At 38.4% G+C, this 23843-nt stretch overlaps 1 protein-coding gene across 1 annotated transcript in view; it reads right to left on the bottom strand.

The window, feature by feature from the left end:
• Positions 1 to 238: 238 nt before the first annotated feature.
• LOC125116668 (cytochrome P450 2C18-like) overlaps positions 239 to 23843 on the bottom strand; it is a 34804-nt gene continuing 11199 nt past the window's right edge. Inside the window, exons 4-9 of the mRNA XM_047762112.1 lie at positions 23043 to 23203; positions 19876 to 20052; positions 18076 to 18217; positions 15884 to 16071; positions 3792 to 3933; positions 239 to 783 (exon numbers count right to left, since the gene is read on the bottom strand). Of these exons, the coding sequence (XP_047618068.1) occupies positions 602 to 783; positions 3792 to 3933; positions 15884 to 16071; positions 18076 to 18217; positions 19876 to 20052; positions 23043 to 23203 (992 nt within the window). The 3' untranslated portion in view covers positions 239 to 601. The remainder of the gene's footprint in view (positions 784 to 3791; positions 3934 to 15883; positions 16072 to 18075; positions 18218 to 19875; positions 20053 to 23042; positions 23204 to 23843) is intronic.

The following is a 23843-nucleotide window of genomic DNA, read 5'->3' as shown; positions in this document are numbered from 1 at the left end:
TGATCTTCTCACCATTTCTCTACAGGGTAGGGCTGCTCTTAGACACAATTCCTCTCATTTTCCAACCCAAACCTCAAGTAACTCTAGATGACACTCAGCAAAAAGAGTTTTTCTGCCCTCTTCCCCTTGCTCCTTCTCTGTTCTTATCACTATGAAGACAAGAAAGGCCTCTTTGGACTCTATTTTCTTTCATTTCTTACCTGCATTACACACAAAAGAAGGAAAGTCTGAGACTGGCTCAGCAAAGTGTGATGCTTTTTATTTAGAAATGCAGAGGACAAACAGCCACATACTGGCTTATATCAATCACTCTACTGTTTCACAGTGATAACACAACACTAACTCAATATTAGGTAGCAATGAACACATGTGATAACCAATCTGAGTGTTACAGAGTATAAAGTTAGTACATACATTTGCGCAGTAAAACTCAGGAAACTTCTAATGGAGGTTGGATATTCACTGGGTATTGAGAGAATGTGGAGATACAAGATGGGAGGTCAGAGAGAGCATCCCTGGTAATGCGAAAGGGGTGAGCAAAGCCCAGAGGAGGATGAGATACAGAGAACAGCATCGTAGCAGCCGCAGGGTCTGCTCTTCATTATATAGGAATGAAGCGGAGCTGGTATGAGGGTGGCACGTGGCTTAAGCCTCTGGGTATAGGGGTGGTGTCGATGTCCTTTAGGTCAACCACAGGTTCCAGGGTAAATTTCTGTAAAATGCTAGTCAGGAATAAAAATAGCTCCATGCGGGCCAGGCCTTCTCCCACACAAATTCGTTTTCCTAAAAATAACACACATAGGGGATTTGACCCCAGAATATTGTTTAGAACTCTCACAGAAAATATGCAATAACTATTTGACAAATAACTGAATAGGAGGAGGGTTGGAAGGATGGTTAGAGAGACAGAGGTTGGATATACTCTCGATCCACCAAATAGATTAAAGGGAACCTTCCATTCAACAAATATTTATTGCATTCAGCTCTATGTCAACCACTTCATTACATATTCCCACATTATAATTGCTCTTTTCCATTTCCAGCTTCTATCCGACTTTGCAGAAACACCTCCACTCTGCTTGTCCAGGTGGGTTGAGAGGAAAAGAACTGAAAGGAGGGACCTCATGTATCTGTATTTTCCTTTCTACCTCTGGCACCAAATTCAGCCAAAGATTTTTCCTTCATGTACTTACAAAAGCACGTGGCTAAATGTGTCACTCTCCCACTGGAAAATAGTCAATGTCTCTCTCCCACCTGTTTCATGAGATGAGGTGCAGATCGGTTGAACTGGCCCTCCATACTTTGTTCCCAGTCTAATGTTCCATATCATTCCTTTCATTCTTCAGTGCTATGCTACTGTACCGGCTACTCCCAGGGCTTGCCATATCCAGGCATTTAAAAAATTAAGGTACATTTGATTTACAATGTGGTGTTAATTCCTGGTAAACAGCAAAGTTATTCAGTTTTATATTGATCTATATACGTACCGATATAAAACTGAATATGTATTAAATATATATTCTTTTTCACAGTCCTTTCCATTATGGTTTATTATAGGATAGTGAATATAGTTCCCTGTGCTATACAGTAGGACCTCACTGTGTATCTATTTTGTATAGAGTCATTTGCATCTGCAAATGCCAAACCCCACACTTACCCAACCCCACCCCATTTTCTCTTTGGTGACCATATGTTTGTATTCTATGTTTATGAGTCTATCTCTGTTTTACAATTAAGTCCATTTGTACCACATTTTTGACTACACATTTAAGTGATATTAAATGGTGTCTGTCTTGCTCTTTCTGGCTTACTCACTTAGTATGATAAGTTCTAAGTTCATCCATGTTGCTACAAATGGCATGATTTCATTCTTTTTTTATAGCAGGGTAATATTCCATTGGGTATATATGCTGCCACACCTTCTTTAATCATTGTGAATGGACATTTAGGTTGCTTCCATGTCTTGGCTGTTGCAAAGAGTAGTGCTATGAACACTGGAGTGCATTTATCTTTTTGAATTAGAGTTTTGTCCAGATATATGACCAGGAGTGGGACTGCTAGATCCTATCACAACTCTATTTTTAGTTTCTTAAGGAATCTCCATACTGGTGGTAGTGGCTGTTGTTGTTGTTACTAAGAAAAAGCAAGAAGTCAAAAATTTACTCTGGAAATTTTGACATATTCAAGGAACTTAAAGATCAAGCCAACAGAGATTAACCCCCAAAAATTGTGCACAGGAAAAAGATAATGTGCATTCGTTGGTTATGTACACACTTAATATTCATAAAAACCATCATTCTCTAAATGCTGGCACAGCTCAGGGTGATCTCCAGCCCATTGCCTCCTTTTTAAAAAAATTTCACTGGAGTATAATTGACTCACATGTTGTGTTAGTTTAGGTGGTATATTGGGTTTCTTTTAAGAGAAGTTAATTTCCTCACAGTTCTGGAGGATAGACATCCACGATGAAGGTGTTGGCAGTTATGATTTCTTCAAAGGCCTCACCCTCAGCTGGCAGACGGCTATCTTCTCACCATGCCCTCATGTTGTCTTCCCTCTGTACACTCACCTAGCCATATACACTCTTCAACAATCTCCAACACACCATGAGGTTTCTAGCTTTGACTCGTGCTTTTCCATTTGGTTAAGGTGCTCTTCTCCTAAACTTCCTTCAGGACCCATGCCCCATGTCACTTCCTCTTTATGATCTTCACAGGCAATAGAATCTTGCCCTCTCTGGGTTTCCTCAGAATTATATTCATGCTTTAGCTGAAGCATGGATCACCCTGAATCATAATTCTCCATTTAATTATTTTTCAGCTCTGCTAAAATGTGCACTTTTGAAGGGAAGGCCCAGTCCTTGACATCTTGGTACAAACTGAGCAAGACCCAAAGCAGGCATCAAAAGCTTCAATTGCATGAAGGTTACTCTATGGCCAGAGGCAAGGCACACACTGTAGCCATGGAGAACCAGTTTCGAAGGCCTAGAATCATGAGTGGAGGAAGATCATGGTGCTCTGGAACCACTGGAGAACATCCGGCCACACTCCAAGGAATCCTGATACTACAGTTGTATCGCAAGTTCTGACCCTTTCAATCTAGAGGAAATGTCCTGTTGATATAAAAATCACCCCATCCTCTTTTCTTACTCTGCTCTTGTGAGGCAGCTCAAATTCCCTTTCTGTGATTAGAATGTTACTTATTCTATGTTATGCCTCACTCTATGGTATCAGTGACCAGAAAGCGGGCAGTTTCCCCTCTGGTCTCATGAGCAGCCTGTGCTTTTCTCTCCCACCACACTACTCTTCCTGCATTACAGTGATATGTTTACTAATCTGCTTCCCTAACTAGGATGTGAGCCGGTTTGTTGCCCCTTCAGTGCTTGTGAAGAGCTGTAGCCCCAGAGCTCAGCCTGGAGACTGAGAGGCATTACAGCAAATACTCAAAAGTTGTGGACTTTTATGCCTTTCTTATGTCAGGCAAGGAAAACCTAAATGAGTTTCACTTGCTAAGAGGAGCTCTTGGGGAGCTCAGGGATCTATCAAAGAGGTAGGATTCAATCCACCTATTTTCTAGCCTTTTCATTTTGGCAGAACTGGGTCACTTTCCCAGACTTCTGATACAGGGGATGTATGATGATGGGGTGGAAAGTGCATGGCTTTGGGACTGGTGCTCAGGATCATGGACAAAAAGCAATTCCACCAGCTCCAGACTGAGCACCATTGAGTTCCAACCATGCCCTGAAAGGTACCTTGTCCCCTAAAGTGCCTAAGGCAGTTAATGTTCATTACCTGCTGAGAAAGGCATGAAGTAGTCACTCTTCTTAAAGTTGCCACTCTCATCCAGGAAGTGGCCAGGGTCAAACACCTCTGGGTTGGGGAATTCTTGGACATCATGTAGCAGAGAAGTCAGTGATGTTAATACAGTTGTGCCCTGGGATGAAAATGAAGATGAACTTCGTTATAAGGAAGTCATGGAGCTGGAAGAAATGTTGCAAATCATTTAGTCCAATCTTTCAATCCATAGTTGAGGGGTCCCAGGTCTACATAAGGGCAATGGCAATCCCAGACAGACAGGCCAAGTGCAAAAGAGGGATGAGCTTAACATCAGTGGCAATGAGGTTACTCAAGTGGCCTCCAAAAGCATTTGAAAGACTGAGTATGCAGTCACTTGTGTGCTGATATCCGAATCCCCTTTTATTTATCACAGTGTTTGGACACTGTTCTCTGTCCCACCCTTTGCTCTATTTCAGTACTTCAGTTTTACACACATCTCGTGTGTAGATTATGGTTTAAAATGGAAGCCTGGGTTGGCTCTTGAAAAGTCAGATGTGTTTGGAAACTGTTTATAGGGCTTTTGAAAGGAGAGGTCTGATCTGATTAAAAATAACAAAGGGAAAAATCCATACACACAGAAACAGATCAGAGGTTGTCAGGGGATGGAGGGACAGAGGACTGGGCAATGAGTGCTTACTGTGTGAGGCATTTCCTTTTGGATGGATGAAAATGCTCTGGTATTAGAGAGTAGCTATGGATACATGACATTGTGAAGGCACTATGTTGCAGTGAATTGTCCACTTTAAGACAGCTAAAATGGAAATTTTCATTTTATATGTATTTTACCACAATAAAAAAGAAAATTTGCCCAAGAGGAAAAATAACTTTGTGGATAATATTATAAATACACTAACAACTGCTGAGTAGTTATCTTGGGATGCAAATTTGTTTCCCTCAGTTTAAAAATTGGGGGAACAGTTCATTAGGGACACATTCTAGGTTTAAAAATGTGAGACGATCAAATTAGAAAAATTATCATTTATCAACAGTTCAGGTAAAGATTATCAATTAATGCTAAACTTATTAGATGAATGAGTTAGGAAACAGTGTACTCACAAGGTCTTTAAAGTACTATGCCATAGATATTTTTTTATTAATTGCCTGTGAGAACTAGAACCCCAACAAAGGAGCCATATGCACACACATCCTTAATAACGGATTACCTTAGCATCACCAATAACAGGATAAACTGAGATTACATGTCTTCAGCCAAACTGTGATGCAGTAGGACATACACAAAATCACATATGTAATTTTCTTGTGCAATACGCAGAACTGGAATCTAATCTCAAGGGAACAATCACACACGGCCAGAATGAGGAACATTAAACATAATAATTGTCCCAGGTTTTCAAAACTGTCAATGTACTAAAATGAAATATAGGAAAAGGAACTCTTCTTGAAAACAAGGGACTAAAGGGACAACTAAATTAAGTACTGTGCCTTGACTGGATATTAGATGTCCCCACAAAACAAACAAACAAACAAAAAACAAAAAAACCAAGCTTTACAAGATATTTTAGGATAACTAAGAACATGTAGTTGTAGCATATATATGAGATAAAATTATTGTATAGATGATAATTCCCTTAGTGTGAAGGCCTTATTTCTATGCAGATAAAGTCCTTGTTCAGGTACATACTGAAGTACTTAGATGTTAAGTATCATAGAAGACTCATAGATATGCAGTTAAAATGTAGATACACATACAAATTTCATTTATATTATATACATCCATTTTATGTTTAAATACTATTTAAATTTTAAAATATTTTAAATTCAAAACTGGGGGGTAATTCCACCCTTTATCATATTTAAGGTCCCTAATTTTATTTTTAAAAGTATTGCCTTGTATATTTTAAGACAAATAATACAGACAGTTTCCACCAGGGCACAGTGGGTTAAGAATCCAATTGCAGAAGCTCAGGTGACTATGGAGGTGCAGGTTCAACCCCTGGCCTGGCACAGTGGGTGAAAGGATCTGGCATTGTTGCAGTTGCTGTGTAGGTCTCAGCTGAGGCTTGTATTCAGTCCTTTGGCTGAGAAATGCCATAGGCCGCAGTTATAGCCATTAAAAAAATACAAATAAAAATTCAAGGAGGTCCCATCATGGCTCAGCAGTTAACAAACATGACTAGTATCCATGAGGATGCAAGTTCAATCCCTGGCCTCACTCAGTGGTTAAGGTCATAAGCTGTGGTGTAGGTAGTAGACATAGCTCGGATCTGGTTTTGCTGTGGCTGTGGCATAGGCCAACGGCTACAACTCCAATTAGACCCCTAGCCTGGGAACCTCCATATGCTGCCGGTGCGGCCCTAAAAAGACTAAAAAATTTTAAAAATAAAACAAATAGGAGTTCCCACAGTGGGTTAGTGGTAATGATCCCGATTAGCATCCATGAGGATGCGGGTTTGATCACTGGCCTTGCTCAGTGGGTTAAGGATCCAGTGTTGCCATGAGCTGTGGTGTAGGTCACAGATGCACCTCAGATCCTGCATTGCTGTGGCTATTGGTAAAGTCCAGCAGCTGTAGGTCCAATTCAATCCCTAGCCTGGCAACTTCCATATAATGTGGGTAAGCCTTTCAAAAAGACAAAAAACACGATACAATAAAAGAATAATAATAATACAGGAAACTGTTACTTTAAGATTTTAAAAAGCGGATATCTTAAAAAAAATTAAAATTAAAAAAAAAAAAACACCCCGATATATTTTCAGCCAATGGTGCCAGGACAAGTGGATATTCATAAAGAAAGAAATGAAGTACAATCACGACTTCACATCATAAGTACACATAAACTTTCAAGGGATCATAGGCCTAAATATACAAGTAAAAAACTTATTAAAAGCACAAGTATTTTAATAACACATGCTGGAAAAGAAATATGACAGAAAAAGCACAAGTCATAAAAGAAATAATGAATAAACTGGACCCCATCAAAATTGTAAACATCTGCTCTCTGAAAGACATTCTTAGACACCAAAAACAGAAAGAAAAAGATACACACTGGGAGTAAAGACCTGCAACACTTAGGCACAATAAACAGATTGCATACAAAAATACAGAAAGAGCTGTAATAAGTAAATAATAATAGTCCAATAAAAACAGGACTATAATTTAAGAAAGCACTTTACCTATGAACACACATGAATAACCAATCATTACATGAAAAGAAGCCAGGAAGTTTCCTTGTGCTGCAACAGGTTAAGGATCTAGCATTGTCACTGAAGCAGCCAGGGCTGCCGCTATTGTGCAGGTTTCATCCCTGGCCCTGGAACTTCCACATGCCATGGGATCAGCCAAAAAGAAAAAGCAAAGAAGCCACATATCATCACTCACTGGGAAAACAGAAGTAACACAAAATGTAATATCACTAAACAATCGCTGCAGTGTCTTAAATAAAATTTAAGACCACTAACACCAACGAGAGGACCTTGAGCAACTGGAACGCTCAGGTGTTGCTAGTGTGGGAATGTAAAAGGTCACAGCCACACAGAAAACAGTGTGGCACGTTTTTCAATAAAGTAAACATTTAAGCCACAATTCCATTCCTCAATATTTATCTGAAAGAAATAAAAGCTTAGGTCAGCACAAAAACCTGAATGCAATTATTTGTAGCATCTTTTTCAAAGAGCCCCAAACTGGAAATAATCCAGATATCCACCAATTAGTAAATGAGTAAACAATTTGTGTTACTCCATGTGATGGACCACCCATCAACGAAAAGGAATAAACTAATGACACATGCAATAACAAAGATAAATCTCAAACATAGTCTGCCACATAAAAAAGAGATAAAGGCATGAGTTAATGACAGGTTATGTCCTTCGTGTCACATTCTATTATATTGCACTCGTGAACAGGCAAAACTGTAGGACCAAAAACAGATCAGTGGTTACCACCAGGTAGAATTAGGGGAAATGCATCAGCTGCAAAAGAAGAATAAGAGAACTTTTGGAGGTGAGGACAATGTTTTATCTTAGTTGTGATGATAGTTTACATATTATTCAAAACTCTTTAGACTCTACACTTAAAAAGGTGAATTTTCTTTGACATAGCTTATATCTCAAGTAAAAAAAAACTGAGGAATATATTAAGTCACAAAAAGTATATATGGTGAAAAGGAAATCAAATCTAACGATACAAACCCATTTAGACTTTCCAAACATAACCATTTCCACGAACGAGTTATATGTCCTTCTAGAGATATTAAGCATATCAGGCAGATAATCCTACATACATTTATGCCACTTAGCACTGTCTTCTCTTTTTTAACCCAATGACAAGCATCTACTGGATCATGAGTTTTTTCTTCCATAAAATGATTTGGATATTGTCCCATATCAATATACATACATCTGCCTTTTTCAAGTGACATAATGTAAATGCACCATTACACTACTGATGAACATTTAGATAGGTCGAGGTTTTTTTTTGGCTTTTGTCTTTTTAGGGCCACACCCACAGCATATGTAGGTTTCCAGGCTAGGAGTCCAATCACAGCTACAGCTGCCGGCCTACGCCACAGCTGCAGTAATGCCAGATCCAAGCCACATCTGCAACCTCCACCACAGCCCATTGCAATGTCATTTCCACAACCCACTGAGTGAGGCCAGGGATTGAATCCACAACCTTATGGTTCTTAGTTGGCTTCATTTTCTGCTGCACCACAACAGGAACTCCATCAAGATATTTTTTTACCACAAGTAATAATGCAAGGATGAATTTTTGGACATTCCTTCATTAGCATTTGCAGTGGATACTAAGAATTTTAATTACTTTGCTACAATATACCAGTTTAATAGATATGACTGCACTGTCATGTAAAAAAAGATGTACTTATTAGTAATCCTGCCAGTGGCATTTGAAAGTTCTTACATACAAATAGCCTCACCAATACAATGTTTTCTTAGTGTCTGATTTCATCACGCTGATAGATGAAAACAACTTTTTACCTTATATTTTGCATATGTTACCTGATTTAATTCTTGTCACATTTTACTTAAGTAAACAAGGTTAAAAGTAAGAAAAGTTCACAAATGTCTTTACCAGGACAGGAATATTTACACAAAGTAGTATCAATAAGAAATTTAAATAGTTCAAGCGAGGTTTTGACCATCAAATGAAATTGCACCAAACTTACATTGGTTTTAGTTTTCCAAGTTTTTATATTTTTTGTCTTTTGTCTTTTTAGGGCCATACCCATGGCATATGGAAGTTCCTAGGCTAGGGGTCTAATCAGAGCTGTGGAGGCCAGCCTACACCACAGTCACAGCAATGCAAGATCCCAGCTGCATCTTTGACCTACACCACAGCTCATGGCAATGCCAGATCCTTAACCCAATGCACGAGGCCAGGGATTGAACTTGCAACCTCACGTTTCCTCATCAGATTCATTTCCAACGTGCCAAGTTGGGAACAGCAGTTTTCCAAGTTTTTACTACTGCATAATTAAGGATGAGGGATTTCTAAATTCATGCTATAGGAGAAAAAAAATAAAAACCAAAAAAACCTTAGATCAGCTCTAACACAGTAGCCTTGAGTGATCCATGGCTACTTATATTTAAATTAAAGCTAAATATTCTGCTGTATAACACTGGGAGCTCTATCTAGTCACTTTTGATGGATCATGATGTAGCATAATGTGAGAAAAAGAATACGTGTGTGTGTGTGTGTATGACTGGGTCACTTTGCTATATAGCAGCAAGTTGACAGAACACTGTAAACCAACTACAATGGAAAACATTACAATCATTTCAAAAGACAAATTAAAGCTACATAAAAGGAAATGACATTTAAAATTCAGTTCCTCAATTGCACTAATCACATTTTAAGCACTCACTAGGCAATGTGGTTTGTGGCTACCACATGGGACAACACAGATACTCAGAATTCCCTCTTCCCGGAAGATAGCAGTAGTAATTTCAATCTTAATAAATTTACAACCCCCTTCTCTTCAAAGTAGAATGTCTAGTTATCTGATTTTTATACATAATAAGATGGTATGTGCAAGGCTTCAAATTGGAGTAGCTTGTAGGATCCCAACTAGACAGTCTGAATAAAAACAAAAACCATGTGTTAGAAAGCAGAGGAAAGCTGCTGACAAAAATTAGGTTCAAAATTCCAGAGCTGGAAGAAACCTGGATAGGTAAACCAGCATCTATAATGAACTTACACGTGTGTTAATATCTAATTTGGAGGCAGGAGGTATTATGTAATTCTGTATGCCTAGTGGAGGAAGGAGGAATGCTTTGGGGAAGAAGATAAACATCATCTGAGAAAGGATTTTTTTTTTCTTATGTAATATCTGAACTTAGGCAAACTAATTAGGCATGGGAAAGACTACTAAGTGAACACAAAAAGAAGAGAGAAGGGGTAAATATATATATATATATATATATATATATATATATATATATAACTGCTGTATAGTAGCAAGTTGACAGAACACGGTAAATAAACTACAATGGGAAACATTAAAATCATTTCAAAAGATAAATTAAAGCTACATAAAATATGCGCACACACATATATGGTTATATATGGAAAATTACCCACCTAATTTTTGAGGCCAACAGTACCTTGATAGCAAAAGTCTGAGAAAATATTCAGACCTGTCTCTTCTGACATAAATACAACAGTTCTCAATAAAATGTAGCAAACCAAATCCAGCTAGGTGTATGTGACAGAGACAGACACAGAGAGAGACAGAGAGAGCAAAGACAAAATATATGTCATGTAAAGAGATGCAGAGAATCCATCTGATGAAATTGATACACATTTATGAAAAAAATTATAGATTGCCAAGATCAGGGGAGAGGGAGAATTGACTGCCAAGATTAGGGGAGAGGGAGAATTGATGAGCTGCTAACCAGTAGGTATAAACAACTAGTAATACAAGATGAGTAAGTTCTCGAGATCTGCTATACAACATTGTGCCTATATTTAACAATAATATATTGTACATTTAAAATCTGCTAGGATTTTAGCAAATTTAAGTAAATCTAAATTTTAAATATTATTCAAAATAATAATAATTAAAAATAATAAAATCTGTGTTCTCAAAACAAGAAAATTACATTTTGTTTTAGTTTTCTTAATTAGGAAAGTATCAAATCACTAAAATCTCTGTCAGAAGGGAGAAGTAGGAGTAGTTCCTAACTCTTTCAATAAGGCCATCATTACCCTAATCCCAAAACCAGACAAAGATATTGAAAGGAAGGAAAACAATAGGACAATGGCTCTCAGGAACATATATGTAAAAATCCTCAACAAATAGTAGCCAATCCAATCCAATAATGTATAAAAAGAACCATATACCACAAGCCAGTGATACTTATCCCATGTATGCAAAGCTAGTTGTACACCTGAAAACCAATTAATGTAATCCATCACATTGACAAGACAAAGAAGAAAAATCAGAAAAGAAGAAGGAAGAAGAAAAATCAAAGATGAAAAATCAGCCCACATGCTGATTATCAACAGATGCAGAAAAACACATTTAACAAAATATAACACCCATTCATGATAAAAATTCTCAGTGAACTAGGGATAAAGGGCAACTGCCACAACTTGATAAAGAATACCCAAAAAACAAAAAAATCCACCTAGAGCTAACATTCAATTTATTGAGAAACCCAAAGCTCTCCCACTAAGAACAGGAATGAGACAAGGAGGTCTCACCTCACCACTGTTTTTCAACATCATAGTAGAAATCTTAGCTAAAGCAATAAGACAATAAAAGGAAATAAAAGGTATACAGGCTGGGGAAAAATTAATAAAACTGTCTTAGTTTGCAAGTGACATGATCATTTATGTAGAAAATCCAAGGGAAGGGAATACTTTTCTCTGAAACTGATAAGGGAGTATACCATGATTGCAAGATACAAAGTTAATACATGAAAATCAATTGTTTTCATATATACCAGAAATGAACAACTGGAGATTAAAATTAAAAGCATAATGCCACTTACATCAGCAGTGAAAAAATTAAAAGAGTTGTAAATCTAACAAAGTAAGTATAAGATCTATGCGAGGGAGATCACAAAATGCTGATGAATAAAATAAAAGAATCAAATATATGGAAACAATCCATGGTCATGGACAGAAAGTCTTCATGTTGTCAAAATATTAGCTCTTTTCAACTTATTCTATCAATTAAATGCATCTCAACCAAAATCCCAGAAAATTATTATGACAATAATGACAAACTGATCCTAAAGTCTATATGGAAAGGCAAAAGATTCAGAATAACCAATTCAATGTTAAAGAACAAAGTTAGAGAACTAATGCTACCCAAGTTCAAGACTTAATTTAAAGCTACACAAGTCAAAACAGTGCAGTATTGATACAAGAATAAACAAGATCAAATGGGACAGAATATAGAGTTCAGAAACAGACAAACATAGATATAGTTGACTGATCTTTGACAAAGGAGCAGATGGCAATATAATGTAGTAAGACAGTTTTTTCAAAACTGTTGCCAGAACATCTGAATGCCTCCAAGCAAAAAAAAAAAAAAAGGATATTATACCATTCACAAAATTAACTCAAAATGAATCATAGATCTAAATATAAAATGCAAAACTATAAAACTCCCAGAAGAAACACAGGAGAAAATCTAAATGACCTCAGGTTTGGCAGTGACTTTTCAAAGGCAACATCAAAGGCACAATTTATGAAAGAAAGAACTGATAATCTAGGCTTCATTAAATTACAATTTTCTCCTCTGTAAAAGACATTTTAAAGAGAATGAAGGACTTCCCAGAGTGGCGCAGTGGAAACAAATCTGACTAAGAACCATGAAGTTTCGGGTTTGATCCCAAGCCTCATTCAGTGGGTTAAGGATCTGGTGTTGCCGTGAGCAGTGGTGTAGGTTGCAGACGCAGCTTGGATCTGGCATTGCTGTGGCTGTGGCATAGGCTGGCAGCTGTAACTCTGACTGCACCCCTAGCCTGGGAACCTCCATTTGCTGCAAGTGTGGCTCTAAAAACAGCATAAAACATAAAAAATTTAAAAATACAAAGGCCATAAAGTCAAAAAAGGACAGTATTTAATGATAAAAGGATCAAGAAGAGGATATTACACTTGACAATATATATGACTCTAACATAGGATCACCCAAATACATGTAACAAATACTAACAGACATAAAAGGAGAATTCATGGGAATACAATAATACTAGGGGACTTTAGCACCCCATTCACATCAATGGGCAATTGCTCCAGACAGAAAATCAATAAGGCCACAGAGATCCTAAATGACACAATTAATTGATACTTTTAGGACATGATATCAAACAAGATCAGAATATACATTCTTCTCAAGTGCACATGGAATATTCTCAAGGACAGACCGCATATCGGGATACAAAACTGACCTCTACAAATTTAAGAATATAGAAATTATTTCAACTATCTTCTCCGACCACAATGGCATGAAACTAGAAATCCCATCAGGAAAAGAAATGAGAGAAAAACTGACTACATGGACATGAAACAACAGGCTTCTAAAAAACCAGTGGGTCAATGAGAAAACCAGAAGGATCATTTCAAAATGCCCCAAGAGAAATAACAAAGAAAACATGATCATTCAAAATCTATGGATGTCTCTAGACCAAACACTCTCTGACATAAACCACAGCAATATCATCTCAGATCCAGCTCCTAGAGTAATGACAATAAAAATAAAAATCAACAAATGGGACTTTATTAAACTTAAAAGTTTCTGCACAGCAAAGGAAACCCTAAACAAAACAAAAAGACTGCCCACAGAAAGGGAGAAAATCTTTGCAAATGAAGCAACTGACAGGGGATTCATCTCCAAAATTTAGAAACACTACTTGCAGCTCAACACCAAAAAAACAAACCATCCCATCAAAAAATGAGAAGATCTGCACAGACAATTCTCCAAAGAAGACATATGGATGGCCAAAAAAAAGCACATGAAAAAATGTTCAACATCACTCATTATTAGAGAAATGCAAATCAAAACTGCTATGAGGTATCACCTTACACCAGCCAGTATGGCTGTCATCAAAAAGTCTATAGACAATAAATGCTGAAGAGGGTGTGGAGAAAAGGGAACCCTATTACATTATTGGTGGGAATGTAAATTGGTGCAATCACTGTGGAAACCAGTATGGAGATTCCTCAGAAAACTAAAAATAGAATCACCATTTGATACAGTGATCCCATGCCTGGCTATCTATCCAGAGAAAACCATGACTCAAAAAGACATGTTCTCCAATGTTCACTGCAGCACTATATACAGTAGCCAAGACATGGGAACAACCTAAATGTCCATCAACAGACGATAGGATAAGAAGATATGGTACACATACACAATGGTATATTATTCAGCCATTAAAAGGAAAGAAATAATGGCATTTGCAGCAACATGGATGCACCTAGAAATCATCATGCTAAGTGAAGTTAGTCAGTGAGACACCAACATCACATGCTGTCAGTTACATGTGGAATCTAAAAACGGACACAATGAACTTCTTTGTAGAATAAATACTGACTCAGACTTTGAAAAACTTATGGTTTCAAAAGCAGACAGGTTGGGGTGGGGGGATGGCCTGGGGGTTTGGGATAGTAATGCTATAAAATTGGGTTGTGATGATTGTTATACAACTATAAATGTAATAAAATTCACTGAGTAATTTAAAAAAAACAAAATCTATGAATGCCTCAAAAGCAGTTCTTTGAGGTGTTCCTGTCATGGCGCAGTGGTTAATGAATCCGACTAGGAACCATGAGGTTGCAGGTTTGATCCCTGGCCTTGCTCAGTGGGTTAAGGATCTGGCATTGCCATGAGCTGTGGTGTAGTTTGCAGACAAGGCTCAGATCCTGTATTGCTGTTGCTGTGGCTGTGATGTAGGCCGGCAGCTGCAGCTCTGATTAGACCCCGAGCCTGGGAATCTCCATATGCCATGGGAAGCAGCCCTAGAAAAGACAAAAAGACCAAAAAAAAAAAAAAAAAGCAGTTCTCGGAGGGAACTTCATAGCCATACAGGCCTTCCTCAAAAACCTAAAGTTAGCAGAAGGAAAGAAAACATAAAGATCAAAGAGGAAATCATTAAAAGAGAGATTCAGAAAATAGGAAAAAAGTCAATAAAACCAAGAGCTGGTTCTTTGAAAGGGTAAACAAAATTGACAAACCTCTGGACCGACTCACCAAGAGGAAAGAAAGAATTCAAACTATAGGAGAAATGAAAAAGGAGAAATCTCAAAAGATATGCAGAAATACAAAAAAAATAAGAGAATGATATGCCCACAAATTTGACAACCTAGAAGACATGGACAACTTTCCAGAGACAATACCGAATCAAGGAAGAATAGATCAATTGAACAGAGCTAAATGTCCATCGAAAGATGAATAGATTAAGAAGATGTGGTATGTATACACAATGGAATACTACTCAGCCATTAAAAAAGAACAAAATAATGCCATTTGCAGCAACATGGATGGAACCTGAGACTCTCATACTAAGTGAAGAAAGTCAGAGGGAGAAAGACAATACCATATGATATCACTTACACGTGGAATGTAAAAAATGGCACAAATGAACCCATTTACAGAACAGAAACAGACTCACAGACAGGGAAAGCATACTTGTGGCTGCCAAGGGGGAGGGCAAGGGAGAGTGATGGACCTGGAGTTTGGGATTATTAGATGCAAAGTATTACATCTAGATTGGATAAGCATGGGGTCCTGCTCTACAGCACAGGGAAACTATATCTAATCACTTCTGACAGAACATGATGGAGAATAATATGAGAAAAGAGTGTATGTATGTTATGGCTGGGTCACTTTGCTATACAGCAGAAATTGACAGAACATTGTAAACCAACTATAATAATAAAAAATAATATTTAAAAAAGAATAAAAAATAAAAACTCATAGCCACAAATGACAAACACCACAGAACCCATCAACCCACCACACATATAATTTTTGCAATTCTCTCATCTACTGAATTGAAACCATACTGTGAACATGGGAACTTTAAGAGCATTGAGCTCACTGGAACAAATCTTACCTTGGGGATGAAGTAGTTTCTGAATTTAATGTCCCTGGTCACTGTGTGAGGCAGGCTGATGGGGATCAGGTCAATGTATCTCTGGATCTCATGCACCACAGCATCTGTATAGGGCATGTGGATTCTGTCCTGCATGCAAGGACTTCGGTGTCTCTCAATCACAGAGTCAATCTCTTTCTGCACTTTGGCTGATAAGACACAAGTAAGACTGATGGAAAAAGAGCTATATCGTATTTGCATACCAATTCAGGGACACATGGAGCTCTACCAAGGTGTCCCAACATCATTATACACATCACTCACATGCTCAGAAGTACATCTAGACACAGAGACTGAGTTGTCTAATTATAGGTACAAGTGACTTTCACACAAGGCAGGCTTTGAGATCAATCTATACACACCTACATATCAGCACACAGATGAATACAAATAGAAATAATAAAACGCTTCAAATATAAATAGATATTTGCATTCCCATGTTCACTGCAACACTACTCTAAACCACCAAGATACAGAAACAACCCAAGTGTCTGTCAATGGATAAAGAGATAAGGAAAAGACGGTGTATATAGAGAATATTATGCAGCCAATAAAGATGAAAATTCTGGTTTTTGCAACAACACGAATGAACCTGGATGATATTATGTCTAAGCAAAGTAAGCCAGACTCAAACAGACAAAAACTGCATGATCTAACTTTAGAGTGGAATCTAAATAAGTCAAACTCAGATTTCCCATCATGGCTCAGTGGAAACGAATCTGCCTAGTATCCATGAGGATGCAGGTTCAATCCCTGGCCTCACTTAGTGGGTTAAGGATCCGGCATTACTGAGAGCTGTGGTGTAAGTTGCAGACGTGGCTCAGATCTGGCATTGCTGTGGCTGGAATGTAGGCCGGCAGCTGCAGCTCCAATTCAACCCCTAGCTTGGGAACCTCTGTATGCCATGGGTATGGCCCTAAAAAGACAATAATTAAATGAAAAATAAAAAAATCAAACTCATAGAAACTAAGAGGGAAGGGGGCGGTTGTCAGAGGCTGGGGTGGAGAAAATGGGGAAATGTTAGTCAAAGGGTACAAACTTTCAGTTATAAGATCAAGTTCTGAGATCTAATTACAACATGGTAACTATGTTAACAATGCTGTATTACATCCTTGAAGTTTGCTTAGTCATTAATAAGCCTGATTGTGGAAATCATTTCATAATTTGTCCATATATTACATAATCACCTTGTATACCTTAAATACATAAATTTGTATTTGTTAATTATATTTCAATAAAACTAGAAAAAATAAAGTTGTTTAAAAAGAGATAAAACTCCTTTAGGCATATCTTCTGTCTAAATAGCATGGTTTTTTTTTTCTAAATCTAATCTTTTAAAATACCTCCCAAACTGTGGAAATTTTCTCCTGCTTTCTCACCAAATTTCTAGGATTTTTGCTGTACTTCAACAAATATAGTTCTCTACCCTACCCTAGCATTAGAATGCTGCATATTCAGAATGAGGAAAGATTTCTGCAAAAAAAAATAACTATTAAAAGTCAACTCTTCTCAGTGATCCCCTCATGGCTCAGAGGTTAACGAATCTGACTAGAAACCATGAGGATGAGGGTTTAACCCCTGGCCTTACTCAGTAGGTTAAGGAACTGGCATTGCCATGAGCTGTGGTGTAGGTCACAGACTAGGCTCAGATCTGGTGCTGCTCTGTCTGTGGCATAGGCTGGCGGCTACAGCTCCAATTACACAACTAGCCTGGGAGCCTCCATATGCCATGGGTGTGGCCCTAAAAAGACCAAATAAATAAATAAATAAATAAATAAATAAAGGAGAAAAAAAGACAAAGTGTACCCTTCTCAAGAAAACTAATATCCAAGCCTGGGCCAATTTATGCTGGACATGCCTGCTGCAAATCCCTTCTCATGAAGTCCAGACATTTATCCAGAATTTTTTATTTATGAAATCCATACCTTTAGTGCCTTTGCTATTGCTCATGCTGAATTCCCTGTTTTCAGTTGTCCTTTCCTGTTACACAAACTTGTCTTATTTTTATCCTTTTCTTAATGTTTGGACAACTTGTAGTTGATGGCACAGTAATTTCAAAAATAAAGCATCTCTAATGAAATAACAGGGAAGCCTCTCTCCATGTCTTCCCAACCACTCTGCTGAAATCACCCCGCCCACCCTGTTGGTCATACCTGTGACATCTGTGTGCTTCAGCAGCAGGAGGAGCCCATATCTCAGAGTGATGCTCGTTGTATCTATCCCAGCTCTAAACAAGTCAACTGCAGTGGCTATCAAGTTTTCAAGAGTAAACGCCATCTGGTGATTGTGTTTTTCCTAGGAATGATTTCATGTGATTATCTGATACTTTGCCAGCATGTATACTTGCAACCAATCTGAAATAACGCACTGTTATAAAGTTAAGTAAACCTGGACACTGGAGAGTACAGTACTAACACAACCACTATGGGAATTTCCCAGTGGATCAGCATGTTAAGGGTCCACTGTTTTCACGGCTGTGGCCCAGGGCACTGCCATGGTGCAGATTCAACCCCTGGCCTGGGAACTTCTGCAGGCTGTTTGCATGGCCAAAAAATTTAAAAACAAAAATAAATAAAATAAAAAAAAAAACAAGATGACTGTATGGTAGGACAAAGCGTGAGGAGTGACAGATCTTCATTTCCTATTCCTTATAACTTGCTTGCCTAGAAATATCATTCCAAGCCTCTTTTGCAGCTACAATGGACAAGCAACATACTTCCTACCAAAGGCCTACTGAGGCCAGGTTCTCCCCTTCTGTCTTCTTACTCAAAACACAGACATGAAGGTGCATGTGGTTATAGACACTATCTTGGAACACGAGTCTCTGAGCATGAAGGTGAAGCCTGTATACTTAAGTATGCCAAAGATGAATGGAAAGCACTTGGGTCCAGGATACTTCCAAGCTAGCCCTAGACTGCCCAACATGAGACTCTCTGTATGTGAGATCAGAAAAAGTACTATTTCTTTAAACCTGTGTCATCTTTCTTAATGGTGGACAAATACAATCTTAACTGACAGAAATGAGCAAACTAGAGCCATATCTTGAAAAATATTACAAGCCCGACTCAAGAGTTTGCAATTCTCTTCTCCCAACAAACTCTGTGTCTGTCCAAATTTCTTTCTGGTTACATCCAGATAAGGCTTCTCTCCCACCCATCTACTCTCCTTACCACAACACATCTCTGAACCTCTCATTGCACCATTCTACGAAACCAAAATTCCCTCCCCTATGACTTATTGCAAATATTTGAAGCTCTACATCAAACTTCAGGACAGACAGGAAGCCCACCCAGGGTTAACTCTTCCTTCTCATTCTCCCACATGCTGTGTGAAGTGATCACATCCACCTTCCTTTTATGGCTCAACACTCTGTATTTCTCACTTGTTTGTATTTCCATCTCACCTGAGATGTACATTCTCTTTCTCCTCAGATGGCCTATTAGTATCTAACAAATAGGGTTCAGGTATCCTAGTTATTTAACCATTCATCTTTATTTAATTTTTTTTTTTTTTTGGCCATGCCCATGGCATGCAGAAGTTCCCAGGCCAGAGACTGAGCCCATTCCACAGTAGTGACCTGAGTCACCCCCGTGACAACATTGGATCCTTAACCACTAGACCACCAGGGAACTCCAACAAGTCAATTTTAAACCTCCCATGGTGCTCAGTTCAGATCCTTCCACACATAATCATCTGATGTGCTGGTCAAATGATAGAAGATAATATAAGGAAAAGAATGTACATATATATGTGTGTGTTTCTGTACAGCAGAAATTGGCACAACAGTGTAAATCAACCATACTTTAATTAAAAAAATAAATATTAAAAAACCCTTAAAGTGCCAGTCAAGCATTTCTTGCCTCACCATTTAAACATCACTAATTAAGTACAGAAATAGTCCATAAACAAAAAAATTTAGGCAAAGAGACATCAGTCTGTCATTAACATTTTACCTGTTCCATCTTGATCAGGAAACAATCAATGAAGTCCCGAGGGTCGTTAACATCCAGAGATGCTTGATGTTCCTTTACTTTCTCCAAAATATAGCTTTTTATGTATGCAAAATTTTTAAACACTTTGTTATGACTCCCTGGGAGATAGTCAATCAGGGCAGGGAAATTATTGCAGGCCTTAAAGATTAAAAAATACACTTAGTAATCTGAAAATATATCTTGATGCCAAGCCCTGTTTAAAAACTGAGATGAACAAAAAATGCTCTCTATCTTCAGGGGGAGCATTTTACATTGTACACATAAAGTAATTATTGGGTGTTTGCACTGTGGCTCAGTAGGCTAAGAACCAGACTTGTATCCGTGAGTATGGGGGCTTGATCCCTGGCCTCACTCGGTGAGTTAAGGATCCTGCATTGCCACAAAGCAGTGCTGCAGGCTGTAGATGTGGCTCAGATCTAGTGTTGTTGTGGCTTTGGCATAGGCCAGCAGCTGTAGATCTGATTCAACACCTAGCTCGGGACCTTCCATATGCTGCAGGTGTCGCCCTAAAAAAAAGTTATTTAAAGTAATACTTTATGCCGATAGAAATATTTAAGGGGGACACTCTGACTAGATGATGAAAGTTAAGTCATTTCCTATACTCATATATCAAACATATGATATTAAAATATCTGCATGTCAATTCTCTCAGTTTTTACATTAACTCTTCCCTACAACCCTGAAATACAGAATGAGATGAATGACTATGATTCACATTTTACACATAAGGAAACAGGTTGAGAAAGTTTGGGTAACCTGATCCAGAACACAAAGCCACTCCCTGCTATTTTTACTATTATCAAGCAGCCTCAGAAACAGAATCACTATTTTTATAACTCAGAGGGATGCAAATATGACGCAAAACCCAACTCAGCATTTTATCAATAAAGGACCTATGCACCAGAGCAGGTAAATGACTTTTCCAAGATCACGTGATTTTATTTCGGTAGAGTACATTGGCTCAGCACAGGGCAAATCTGTGGTGTCTAGTTAAGGCTCATACACCCTAAAACCAGTTCTGACATCCCAAGCCCAATTACCTTGTCAGCCACATTCCCAACTAGCTACACCCCTGCCCTAGTCAGTGTTCCCTGGTAGCATCTGTGTTCACAAACAGTCTCTTCCTTGAAAGACCGATTCTTCCTCCTAAATTGGATACTTATGCGAAGGAATGTGACGAAGAAATCACTAAGGGTCATTGGAAGACAAGCCTTGTGGGCAATGGAAGCCTTTCAGGAAGGGTCTGGCTGACCACTGAGGGCTATGGCCATGCTTTTGGGCCATCATCAAAGAAGATTATGGAAGCTAGACTTGGAGGAGTAGTGGAAAAACCACAGCCAGAGAGTGAATAGGCTTGAATTCCAGCTTTATATTCAGGCATTTCTTTTCTTGTCTGTAAAACAAAGGCTCTGTCATCTTTTTCAAATATGCACTCTATGACACTATGCTATGTATGATGCTAAGGCACGACTGTGATGTTTGAACATTCACTGCATAGAATAACATCAGCAAGAATGGTGTAGGAGACAGCTCTAAAGGTCAATCCCTCCACAAAATATGTCAGAAAATCAAGCAAACACTGTCACAATCAACTTGTCAGAACTTGCCAGAAACACAAAGGTTTACAGCTATCACAGGAATGCTGAAGCGAGAAACAGGCAACTTTAAATGGCAAGAAAGATTTGTGGCTTTTTTCTGCCACTTGTCCCACCTCCCTCCTCAGCTTGGCAGTGGTCCCAACAAAGGCGGCTTGAGGGATGGGAGCTTGGTTCCTGGTTCCAGAGAAACCAAAACAGTCCTCACTCACAAAGAATTGTGTGTCTGTGTTCTGACCTCTCTGAGGCCACCTGCAAGGCTGACACAGGTACTTGCTTTTGTTTCCACTAACTTAAAACTCAGGGTTGGAAATGCAGCAGGGATGTTGCACAAACCTAGCAAGATGAATGAATAACAACCTGCAACCACTGGGGGCAAACAATTACACTTAAGGCATAGGAGAGAGCATCCAACCCAGCCCCTGCAAAGGGAGGGCCTTGGGAAATTAGGACATTCAAAAGCACCCACGTGAACTGAGGAAATTAGAAAGCTAAGCACAAAAAGTCCTGAGAAGACACTGTGCTTTCACCTCTGCCTGATCTCTAGGCTCAGTACAAGCACTAAGGGAAGACCAAGACAGAGTCCAAAACAGCCTGGCTGAGGCTATAATGAGTGCCCCAGCACAGAGCTCACCTGGAAGAGTCATTTCCTTGCTCCTTCCCTCCTTCCTTTCCTTCATTCCTTTCCTTTTCCTTTTTTTTTTTTTTGTGGTTGTTTTTTTTTTGTTTTGTTTTGTTTTTGAGGGCCACACCTGGGGCATATGGAAGCTCCCTGGCCAAGGGTCCAATCAGAGCTGCAGCTGGTGGCCACACCCACAGCCACATGATATCAGAGCCACAACTAAGACCTTCCAGCACAGCTACTGGCAATACCAAAACCTTAACCCACTGAGCAAGGCCAGGAATCAAATCCACATCTCATGGATAGTAGTTGGTTTCATTATCACTAAGCCACAATGGGAACTCTCTTTCTTCCGCTCTTCCTTTATCTTTTTCCTTCTGTCTCTCCTCCTTTCTCTCTCTCTCTCTCCATCTCTCTCTCTTCATCTGTCTTTTTTGTGTGTGTGGATCCTTATATTTAATGCTGTCTCTATCAGATGCTAGCTGAAAATAAGCTAAAGGAAAGTGATTTCAGAGACCACATGACAAAAAGAGAGAAAGAGACTTTGCCAAAATACTTTAGAAAAGTCAGTAAATAAACAGGAACTTCTCTGGTAACCCAGCGATTAAGGATTTGGTGTTCTCACTGCTGTGGCTGGGGTTCGATCCTTGGCCCTGTAACTTTTGTATGCTGCATGCATAGCCAATAAAAAGTAGTTATAGCCTACATAAAGCAGAAAGAAAAAGGAAAACCTATAGCAAGTTAAAACACACACACAGAAAGGGGAGAATCTGATTCCCAGAGTTACCACATTGAAACACACAAAATAATTCGTTTCCTAACATTCACTTCCAAGCATGGTCCATATGGAATTTTGGACTTGTCAAAGAGAAGAGCACAAAGAATTCAGAAAAAGAGAATGTTGACTTCACCTGGATCCACGGGGAGTTCAGAATCCTGAAGTTTTCATTAAATTTTTCCAACAAGGTAAGAAAATTCGGATCTGTATAATCAAAACGATTGTGGAAAATGATGGAGCAGATCACATTGCAGAGAGCACAGCTCAGGAGGAAACTGGGATCACAGGGTGAAGCTAAAGATTTAAAAAGATTTAAAATACCATTAAAAATATATATATATAACTTCTTTGTGGATAATAGGTACTTTTAGAATCTCTAAAGTAATATCTACCTAGAAATTCCCTCAACAGCAAAAATTTCAGCATCCTTGAAATCAATGCATCACTTTCCCCTTAAACACGAATTGACCATTCCATCCTGGTTTGTTTAATAATTATTTTCTAAATACTCTATTTATATCACTGCCTTGACCCAAGGAGCTGGCTATTGTGAAGAGAAGAAAAAAAAAGTCAGAATCAGTTTTTAAAACAATAATTCAGGTTAACTGTCAGTGAAGAATCATATCTGTTTGGTAATCACATAGAAATTTAAGCATTGCTGTAGGAAGGAGGAAATAATTAGGATCTGGAAATCTTTTATATGTAGTGAATAGTTGAAGGAACAACTGGTAGAATCAAGAAAGGAAAAGATTAAAGAGATAAAGCTTCAAGTATCTGAAAGAACAATGAAAACAAGAAAAAGGCACCTATGTTGTTATGAGAAGAAAAACTAACACAAACACAAATTTTAAGATTTGTTTGCTGGAGTCCTCCTCGTGGCACAGTGGAAATGAATCCAACTATGAAGCATGAGTTTGCAGGTTCAATCCCTGAT

This window comes from Phacochoerus africanus, chromosome 15 (assembly GCF_016906955.1).
Source record: "Phacochoerus africanus isolate WHEZ1 chromosome 15, ROS_Pafr_v1, whole genome shotgun sequence".
Lineage (NCBI taxonomy): Eukaryota > Metazoa > Chordata > Mammalia > Artiodactyla > Suidae > Phacochoerus > Phacochoerus africanus.
The sequence above is the reverse complement of the archived record's forward strand: the minus strand, read 5'-3'. Positions and strand labels throughout refer to the sequence as shown.